This window comes from Mercenaria mercenaria, chromosome 13 (assembly GCF_021730395.1).
Source record: "Mercenaria mercenaria strain notata chromosome 13, MADL_Memer_1, whole genome shotgun sequence".
Taxonomy (NCBI): Eukaryota; Metazoa; Mollusca; class Bivalvia; order Venerida; family Veneridae; genus Mercenaria; species Mercenaria mercenaria.
Genome location: NC_069373.1, coordinates 44,389,169 through 44,400,135, shown reverse-complemented (window position 1 = coordinate 44,400,135; position 10,967 = coordinate 44,389,169). Strand labels below are relative to the sequence as shown.

The 10,967-nt window shown below is 35.9% G+C and overlaps 1 protein-coding gene across 1 annotated transcript; it reads left to right on the top strand.

The window, feature by feature from the left end:
• The first annotated feature begins 770 nt into the window (after window positions 1-770).
• On the top strand, window positions 771-8,689 carry LOC123529244 (uncharacterized). Its single transcript, XM_045309480.2, has 3 exons — window positions 771-2,491; window positions 3,233-3,343; window positions 7,511-8,689. Exons 1-3 carry the CDS (start codon window positions 1,354-1,356, stop codon window positions 7,681-7,683), a joined length of 1,422 nt encoding a protein of 473 aa, XP_045165415.2. The 5' UTR covers window positions 771-1,353; the 3' UTR covers window positions 7,684-8,689.
• Window positions 8,690-10,967: the final 2,278 nt, after the last annotated feature.

The window sequence follows — 10,967 nt, the reverse complement described above, 5'->3', positions numbered from 1 at the left end:
ATGCTGATTTGTTCATGCGTAATAAAGTCCAATCACGGACACGTGTGTATGACTCCAATTAACACCCCGATCGTGTCACTGTCACCACAGTAACACACTAATCTGGACAGCGTGTATTGTTAAACGCGAAGCAAAATTTAATATACTATACAAAATATTGGGTCCGCGGACCTGCGACTCCAACTTATGAATTTACAAAAAATCGTTTTTGGGCAAATTATTGGGGCCGCGGTCGCGGCCCCACTCCCGACGCCCCCACTTCTGACGCCCCTGTTTTGTGTTGTCAATTGGTGACATTTAGATCTAAAATTTATATAAAAGTGCTATATTTTTCGGAGACACTACCGGGCTATTTATAAATATACGGTCAGCTGGCTATGTGTAACAGCCTCGGAAGTTTGTTTATTGCACAAATTATTAATTTATTTACTTTCTTTCCAAAGTGTGACTTTTAGTATATTTATGCCTGTCGATGTATAATATTACTGATTAGAAGATTACACAGCTACACCGCTCAAACAGCCTTGAGGTCACAATAGCCTAAATAGTGTTCCCTATATATTCTATATAAAACTGACCTTATTTAAAGAGCTACCAAACATAGCTAGACCCATTTCAGAGATCAAATCCTTAACTCATTTTAAAGAGTTATGATAAAACTGATATAAAACGAAGAGAAATGTAGGGGTCATGCATCTTCTAAGAGAGATTTCTCTGGTCACATTTACATACTTACTGTAAACTGACATCAAAATCACACTGCTGTGACCTGGAAGTACTACTCATATTAAAATTGAGCTTGACTTCACCAAATACAACCTGCTCTCCCATTTTTCCTACCAAAATGTCAACAATACATCCACAATGAAATTTAAACAAAAACTAGCCTCAATTTAGACCTCTGTTGCCATGCCAAGTGAAAAATTAGTGTTCAAATACCTGGCAGCCATTACGCGACTAGACCAGATGGCTCCCACGCTGGTTCCTTTAGTTTAGTTAGGCCTTGACCTGGGAACGATAACGTGTGAGAAAAGATAACAAATAAAATTTGATACGTCAATCGACAAAATTATTTAAACATATTGAAACAATTTTCAACTTTATTTGTGAACATTATTCTAACCAGTTGTTTCTCTCAAAAGAAAATACATTGTCTTGGTCACTGAAGTCTTGAGAAAAACTGTTGGGACACACCCCTTTCAGTTGGACCAAAGTTTTTATTATCTTGTGAAGTTGTGTGTTATGTTCTTGTGGATGCGGACTCTTCGGAACTGCTTTGGTAGCTAACTTGTAAAATTCTTTGTGAAGGGACTTTATAATATTAAATTATCACCAGTCTTTAATTCAGGCGTTATGGATGTAAACCTTTTCTGTTTACAGCCGAGTACGGATGAAGAACACAAAACAAACAATATGGGTAGATCTAAAATAAAAACTATGCTTGTTCTGATAACACTGTTTACTTGTTTAACTTTATCAACTATTGTTGCTGTAAATGTTGATACTGCTGTTAAAAGAAATCCACCTGGTTTTAATTCACCAAGTAAGGTTTGGTGGGCTAAAGAAGTCACACCCGATTTCCATGTTGCTGGAAGACTAACTGAAAGACAAATTAAATATGCATCTGAAGCTGGTTTTGGAAGTATTCTGTCATTGTTTATATATGAAACTGATGATTATGGAAGTTTTGGAGGAGAGTATCTACCAACATCCGCAGAGGCTTGGGCCGCTGCACACAAAGCAGGTCTGCAGTATGTTGCGCTAATTGGTGCTAATGATGACTGGGGTAGTGTGGATACTATTCTTAAATTTTCAGATGTCCTTCCCAATTTACGAAGACCTATTTTGTTACACTGTGATAGGGGATACACAATTACTTTTGTTACCTTAATGTATATGGCTAATCAAACACGTTACAACTCTAGCTATGAACCAAAGATTTACAGCGAAGACTTTTACAAAATTACAGCAGCCATGGGCTTAGACTTTACCCATGACGATTTGAAAGAGGTTGTTGCTAACATCACTGGTGAGGAAATAGTTGAAAATCCACCAAAACATAATTGTCAGCCAGAAGAATGGTTGGATTTCTGGCTAGCTCATCCTGTTTCTAAAAACTGGTATGTGGCTGGACAAATAAGACAATGTGATGTCAAGGCACTGGAGGCCACTGGGTTTAAAGCTGTTGTTAATATGAGACTTGGTTTGACACATAATGGTAAACCATCCCAAGAGCCTATCACTTTGTTGAATATAAAAGAAGGAAGTACAACATATGGTAATGGCACTACCCCACCTAGGCAGGATCTAAACACACTGGAAAAGAATAAGATCAACCGCCACCATAGCTCAGATTATATTGGTGAAAAATCCACTATTAATTATGAAATAGAAAATCCATCCGAATTTGGAGACGATATTGGCTACAACGAACAGTTTGAAAAAGATATAGTTGAAAAATCTTCTTTGAAATACTATCACATTCCAATTTGTAAGTATCTTCAAAGCAAAATTTTGTTACTTAGTTAAACCAAAGAGCTTCACAAGATAAATTTCTGAGTTCTTATATAATTAGGTGATGAGTAAAAATGAAAATTATTCGACAATCATTCCATTTGTATGACATCATTATTTTTTCTTGTAACATCTGAATTTTATTTTCACCCACTTTTGTCATTTTTCAGTGTCATATGATACATTCTGTTTCAAACTTGTTTGAAATTTACATGTTGAGGAATTTCAAATAGCTTTAAATACCCTACAGTATATATAAAGTCAAAAATGAAACTAAGTGTTCTTTAGAGCTTAATTGTCTTTGTTTGCAGGTTGTCTGAAGATCAGGTTTGACTGCAGTAATGTTTTAGGTTAACTGTATTCATTCAGTATTTTCTTTTTGTAACTTTCTCCTTGGCTCAAGTGGTTAAAGTCTCTCTTTCAAATCACCATACACTTCTGTTAGTTTGATAATTGCTGAAGTGTAAAATTCTTTATGTGGGGAAGCCATCAATTGAGCTTGCTAAATAGAAGGTCAGTGGTTTCTCTCAAGTGCCAGTCCATGATGAAATAATTCCCAAAATAGTACCTGGGGTCTTCATTGACCGTCAGAAGCTAGAAAAGCTGCCATATGACCTAAATCATACTGGTGTGACTCAAAACAAACAAAAATCCTCTTGACAAAAAATTATTCTTGTTAAACTTTTTTGTTCAATTATTGATGAATATCTCTTTCCAGCACCAGACACTAATTTTACTGCAGAAACGTTTCGTCAAGTAAGAGACACTTTATTAGAGGCTGGACAAAATGGTCCTGTGTTACTGCACTGCGGAGATGGCAGACGTGTAGGTTAGTATGTTAACAAAACTTGAAAAAGTATTTTACTGGCTAAATCATTTTTAGACTTTCGCCTGCAAGTGATTGTGCTTTTCGACCAATGCAGACAAAGATCAGCCTGCACGTCTTTTCAGGTCTGCACTGAATGATAGCTATTCTGTCAGTGAATTTTAGGTGAACACCCCTTCCAGTAATAAATGGTACTGCCAAAATTTAATGATAAACCAGTCCATTTTTGCAGGGTATTTGTCATATCACAACTAAGATGCTTTGTAGCAGCAGGTTAAATAGATAAAAGTAATTAGTTTGATAAAAAAAATCCACATTGAACTCTTGAACATAGACTCAGAAAAAATTCTTTGCCTCGTATTATTGTACCTGTAAGGAGAAATATGAATATACTTTTAAATCTTATTGCTTATCATTCTGTTAAAAGTACCTTATAATTGTTAATAACGAACAGGCATGTTATTCGAGTGTCACCTGTCAATCAACAAGTTGAGCATGTTGAGTGGACACTGATTGCTATAGTATCAATCAAAATATTTAAAGAAAGTTAAAGATGATTTTACGGCTTTTCGTTGTCAAAATAATCTGCCGTCGAGGAAATATGCTTCATTCAATAATATGATATATTAACCATAGACAAAAATATTTGGTGACAGTTACGTTACACGCCTGGAAAATCATACCAAGGGCATTAGCATTAATATATAAATGCGCCTTCTGTGGTGTATCTGGAATGTCAACTCGTAAAAAAAATTAGGCCAATGTATGATTTAATCTGCAATTCATCGCTGTTAGTTAAAATACAAAACATTGAATAAGTGTTGATACGTTAAGTATACTGTATTAGGCTGGTATAAGCTTTTCGTGTGCAAAAATAAAAATTATATCATGAATGTACCTGTTTATTTTTCAATTAGACTTCAGTTTGCAATAATGATACATCCCAATTATATGTTGAATTAAATAGAAGGTATCAAATATTAACTGGCACTTCCCCTTAGACATGATTATCACATGTATTGTAGTGCACTTCCACATACACAGATTAATTGGAATATATATAGTTTGTGAAATCCAATCAAACTTATGGGACATAGTACAAGAACAGTTGAGTTTTGATTTCGTACCGCATATAATTTTAAGGTATCTTCATGTATTTGGTATTGAAACCAGATAAAGTATTTCTATTCTTATATTAGTATATAAACATGATATAATCTTTGAAACATGATTTTATGACAATATATTTTCTTCTTAAACATTGTTTTACATGTATTCAGATATAAATTCTGTTAAATTTTAATTTCAATTAGATTCCAAAATAACATATGGCAAGTACCTTTCCGATTCAGCGACAGGCTTATGAGCTTACATGCTTGTTTGGTGTTAAATTCATTTAAAAATGCAAATTTTAGGTTATGCCACTCGTATTTTCGTATTAATTCTTTTTAAACTCGAATCCTTGCTCATTTCTTCAATCCCATTACTTTTTCTTTTAATTGTAATGAAATTATGAGAAACCAATAATAATTTCAAATAATAAAGGCATAGATCCTCTTTCCGATCATGTTAAGCTTTCCCAAATCAGCCGGGTTTATGCCGTCAATAGAAACGTTTTTGTCTATAATCATTGTTATAAATAATACAATATCTTTTGTATCATAAATTATTTTCTTTTTTAATTTTTTTTCAATGAATTGAAGAACTATTAAATAATTTCCAAATCAACATTCGTATTGTCAGCAGGAACGTTAGTCAGTGAACACTTTCTAAGGCTCGGACATTTCAATTCTCGTTATAAATGATCGTGTTGCGTTGTATGTTAATAAATCTTGAATTTTTTGGTAAACTATTTTTTATATTATACCGAAAATGTTTTTCTGCCATGCCACTACAAAATACTCAGTTTTATTATGAAATACGGTATTTCGTTATGGAAATTTCCGGCTGCGAACGCTCCAAATTCAATCGTATAAAATTAATTTTGCGTGAACGTATTTTTTTCCTTTGTATATTGTCTATTAATATGATAATATGATTGAAGAGTTATATCAAAAACATCAAATATACTTTAATTAAAAAATCACAGGGTACTTCCGTTATGCAAAGGTAATTCGGTTATCCCGTATTTTAGGTGGATCCGGTTAATGTTGACGGAGGCCTCTGTTGCCAATAGTTTAACTTTCCTGACTTGTAATTACTTGGTCCCTCATTATTGTGGCTTCAAATCTCCACTTTAGCTGGGCTAAATGGTTTCAAATTAAGACAGTAAATTTCCAGCATTTCGTAAAAGTAAGAAGCCCACCTTGTAGTTAGGCATATGGGTCTTCCTCGTCATTAAAACCTCAAATTCGGTTGATTTCTCTTGAAACCTAATAAAACGAAAACTACAGACAAAGAAGTAACAGGGTTGTCTGTAACTCATAATTTTAAGTAATTTGCTTAAATTTAAACTAGAGCGAGGAACTGGAATTAATGTGACTTTCTTTATAAATAAAAAACAGAAATAGGTTCTTTAAGATTTTATATTTGAAGTATACGGTACATTTGTATTTAGATTACCTCATTTTTCTATCAAATTTGAAGTCTGTAAGCAAAATGTTAGAAGTTCTATCACTTGAAATAGATAAGGGTCGGGAAACATTTGGCAACATCATTTTCTACATTCAAAATAAGCAACAATCTAATATCTTATTATACACCCACAAAACGAAGTTTGGTGGGGTATATAGGAGTGAGTTTGGCGGTCGGTCGGTTGGTCCGTTGGTTTTCATGGTTTCTGGATGATAACTCATGAAAGGCTTGACCGATTTAAATAATTTTTGGTACACAGGTGCAACATCAGAAAATACAGGTCAAGTTTGAATTTGGGGTCAGTAGGTCAAAGGTCAAGGTCACAGTGACCCTGAACAGTTGAACAGTTGCCGAATGATAACTTGAGAACGCATGGGCCTAGGATCATAAATTTTGGTACACAGGTGTAACATCATGGAATGCAGGTCAAGTTTAAATTTGAGGTCTGTAGGTCAAAGGTCAAGGTCACAGTGACTCTGAACAGTTAAACAGTTTCCAGATGATAACTTGAGAACGCTTGGGCCTAGGATCATAAATTTTGGTGCACAGGTGTAACATCATGAAGTACAGGTCAAGTTTGACTTTGAGGTCTGTAGGTCAAAGGTCAAGGTCACAGTGACTCGGAACAGTTAATGGTTTCAGGATGATAACTTGAGCATGCTTGGGCCTAGGATCATAAATTTTGGTACACAGGTGTAACATCATGAAATACAGGTCAAGTTCTACTTTGAGGTCAGTATGTCAAAGGTCAAGGTTACAGTGACTCGGAACAGTTAAACGGTTTCCGGATGGTAACTTGAGAATGCTTGGGCCTTGGGTCATGAAAATTGATAGGAAGCTTGGTTATGACCAGCAGATGACCCCTTATGATTTTGAGGTCAGTAGGTCAAGGTCACAGTGACCCGGAACATTTAAACAGTTTTCGGAAATAACTTCAGAACGTTTGGGACTAGGATCAGGAAACTTAATCGGGAGGTTGATCGTGTCAAGCAGATGACCTGTATTGATTTTGAGTTCCAAAGGTCATTTCATCCTTTTACGGACAATAACCTGAGAACGCTTGGGTCGAGGATCATGAAACTTCAGAGGGAAGTTGATCATGACTAGCAGATGACCTCTATTTATTTTGAGGTCAGTAGGGCAAAGGTCAAGCAAGTTCGGCTTAGTTCTGTGACAAGGCCATATTGTGGGGGTATAATTCATCACTCCTGTGACAACTCTAGTTTTGAATTAATGTCAGACTTAATTAACAAATTTTTGTTTCAGTGAATGTAATGTTCTCTATAATTTCAAGGCCCTACATGAAATTATTAGAAGGAAAGTTGCATTTATTCTTCATTATTCATTGTGATAAGACTTGTGCCCTTGAAATTAAAGTCAGTTTCTTACTTACAGGATATTTTAGTGAATTAATTATTATAATTGACCAGTAAAAGTTAAAAACGGCATTCTTATTACATAAACTTGTAGTACAAAAAAAATGTAGTTTTGCACTGAAGCTAAAATTTGCCTAAATGATACATGACTCGTAAACTATATTAACAGAAACACTGAGCAGAGAAACTGCGATGGAATAACTTTTTTGTATGATTTCAGCCTACTTCGGAGTTCTAGCTGCTGCAATACAAGATGGCCTTGGTTTAGACTGGGCTCTCAAGAGGGTGCAGGAGTTAGGATTTGAGGTGAGCCCAAACGCCCGACCTGATGTCTACAAAATGTATTGCGAATCTCTGAAGGAGGGAAAAACAGATATAAAGGAAGAGTTGTGATAGTAAAATTGCTGAGTAAAGACTTAAAAATTTTAATGCTTACGTGACATCCCAAATTCCTATGTGCTCAAAGTTGTTGCTGTTTTCAATCTATTTTTGATTTGTACTTGTTTATAGAACTGACTGATTGATTGAGAGAATGGATTATTGTTCCAGAATTTTTCTTGAACCTGAAAAGGAATTCATTAAAGTTACCCATACAATTAAGAAAGTTTTTTGGCTAGAAATGATACTGTTTCTTCAAAATTTTACTTTTTATTTATGTAAGGAATTGTGTTTTAATGATAACTTTAAATTGCTGAAGTTGACAAAAAGGACTAAGTTTTAAGATAGAAGTCGCTGTTTCAATTTTTTTGGCAATTGTGGTTGATATTTACAAATAGGTAAATACCACATTGAAATTGATTTTTGCTTATTCCTGAATTATTTTATTTGCTTTTAAAACTTAAGATGTTAAGCTTTACTTATTGTATTTAGTCATGCTATTAATGTATTATTTTTTTCAGCATTTTGTTATAAAAGAAATCCATAAAAAAAAAATCTGATTGGTTAAGTCTGCTTTGCAATGCTAACACGCTCCATTTCCCACGTGTCAGGAAACAAGTATAACTGATAGTATATCATCACCCTCAGTCTCTTTGCAGAGTTGCTGATCATATGTTTTCTGTGTTATTATGTCTCCCCCAGGAGACATATTGTTTTTGCCCTGTCCGTCCGTATGTCACACTTCATTTCCGAGCAATAACTGGAGAACCATTTGACCTAGAACCTTCAAACTTCATAGGGTTGTAGGGCTGCTGGAGTAGACAACCCCTATTGTTTTTGGGGTCACTCCGTCAAAGGTCAAGGTCACAGGGGCCTGAACATTGAAAACCATTTCCGATCAATAACTAGAGAACACTTGACCCAGAATGTTGAAACTTCATAGGATGATTGGTCATGAAGAGTAGATGACCCCTATTGATTTTGGGGTCACTCCGTCAAAGATCAAGGTCACAGGGGCCTGAACATTGAAAACCATTTCCGATCAATAACTAGAAACCACTTGACCCGAATGTTGAAACTTGATAGGATGTGATATGAGAGTAGATGACCCTATTGATTGGGTCACTCATCAAGGTCAAGTCAAGGGCCTGAACATTGAAACCATTCATCATAACTAAGAACACTGACAAGTTGAAACTTAAGGATGATGATCATAAAGAGTATGCCCCATTGATATTTGAGGTACTCCATCAAAGGTCAAGGTCAGGCCTGAACATTGAAAACCATTTCCGTCAAGTAACTTGAGAACCACTTGACCCAGAATGTTCAAACTTAATAGGATGATTGGTCATGCAGAGTAGATGACCCCTATTGATTTTGGGGTCACTCTTTGAAAGGTCAAGGTCACAGGGGCCGGAACATTGAAAACCATTTCCGGTCAGTAACTTGAGAACCACTGACCCAGAATGATGAAACTTCATAGGATGATTGGTCATGCAGAGTAGATGACCCCTTACGATTTTAGGGTCACTCTGTTAAAGGTCAAGGCCACAGGGGCCTGAACATGGAAAACCATTTCCAATCAATAACTTGAGAACCTCTCGACCCAGAATGTTGAAACTTCATAGGATGATTGTTCATGCAGAGTAAATGACCCCTATTGTTTTTGGGGTCACTCCGTTAAAGGTCAAGGTCACAGGGGCCTGAACATTGATAGCCAGTTCCGATCAGTAACTTGAGAACCACTTGACCCAGAATGTTGAAACTTCATAGGATGATTGAACATGCAGAGTAGATGACCCCTATTGATTTTGGTTTGGTTTGTGTTCAGTTTAACGCCGTTTTTCAAGTATTGATTTTGGGGTCAGTCTATTAAAGGTCAAGGTCACAGTGGCCTGTTCATGTAAAATCATTTTTTGGAAATAACTTGAGAGCCACTTGACCTACAATGTTGAAACTTGATAGGATGATTGGACATGCAGAGTAGATGACCCCTATTTATTTTAAGGTCACTTGATCAAAGGTCAAGGTCACGGTCACAGGAGCCTGAACAGTGACTTGAGAACCACTAGGCCAAGAGTGTTGAAATTTAGCGGGATGACTGGACATGCCAAGTAGATGATCCCTATTGCAGCCAACCATCAGTGTCTCTTTGACTTTCGCTCCTGACCCCTATTGACTTCTTGCCTATAGGACTTTGCATTGGGGGAGACATGCGCTTTTTTACAAAAGCATTTTCTAGTTAGAATTATGTTTCCCACACCACTTTATAATATATTGATTTACTCTGGTATGTCACAAATCTTGTCCGGATTTAAGCCGATCATTTCTCATCCAATCTTCACCAGACTTGAATTAAATATGTTTGCAAATAAGTCTAAGGTCACGTTAGATAACAAACCAAATCGGCACAGGCACTTCCGAATTATGGCCCTTGAATTACAGAAAATACTGATGCCAGTGATTCAGGTCTTGGTGCATGGTTGACTCAGATACATAATGGAGAAGAAATGCCAAGCTAGATGAGTAGGCAGTTGTTGGAGACATGCACTTTTCTCAAAAGCAGCTCTAGTTTGATTAATGATTACCAAAAAAAAAAAAAGGCAGCATTGGTTTCACAAATAAGTTTTAGCTTGACAAGTCATAGAATAAGTAGAACTATTGCATTGGTTTGTAAGCTGCTGTGTATGTGTTACTATCCTGATTTGGTTCTGTTTTCATACGTAAATTTGTTCCTCAGTAACAACAAGGTGGAATGGATTGAAACTTAACCTACTGGTTCACTGTGATGACCTGATATGCATTTCACGGGGTTATACTTGTAACCTTTTTTGACTCTGCGACTCTTTGTATAGAAGCTGGTATCTCAGTAACCAGTTGTGGGAATGGATTTAAAATTTCGCTCACTTATTCACTATCATGATATGACATGAAATATGCAATGTACTACATGTTTGATAATTATGTTTTGCTAAAACACAAATTCATGCCCCTTTTTCAGCTGAGAAATCTTTTTGGTAATATGTTTAGGATCATAGGGGTGAAAGTTTTACAGTTCCAGATGGTTTCCTTTTTTATACGCCCGTAGGGAAGTCTTATGTCATCACATCGGTGTCCATCTGTCCCTCTGTTAGCAGTTTCCTGTCTGTTCTGTAACTCTTGAACCCCTTGAAGGATTTCAAAAAAAAAAAAAAGACAAAAATGTTCATCACATCAAGACAAGGTGCAGAGCGCATTGTTTTGGATGTCTCTCTTCAAGGTCAAGGTCATTCTTAATGGTCAAAGGTCATTTTACTGTG

Excerpts from the sequence above, each read along its gene's own strand:
- LOC123529244 (XM_045309480.2), top strand. The coding sequence starts at position 1,354 with ATGGATGTAAACCTTTTCTGTTTACAGCCGAGTACGGATGAAGAACAC. Across the intron at positions 2,492-3,232 it reads ATACTATCACATTCCAATTT|CACCAGACACTAATTTTACT; the intron begins GTAAGTATCTTC and ends ATCTCTTTCCAG. Across the intron at positions 3,344-7,510 it reads CGGAGATGGCAGACGTGTAG|CCTACTTCGGAGTTCTAGCT; the intron begins GTTAGTATGTTA and ends GTATGATTTCAG.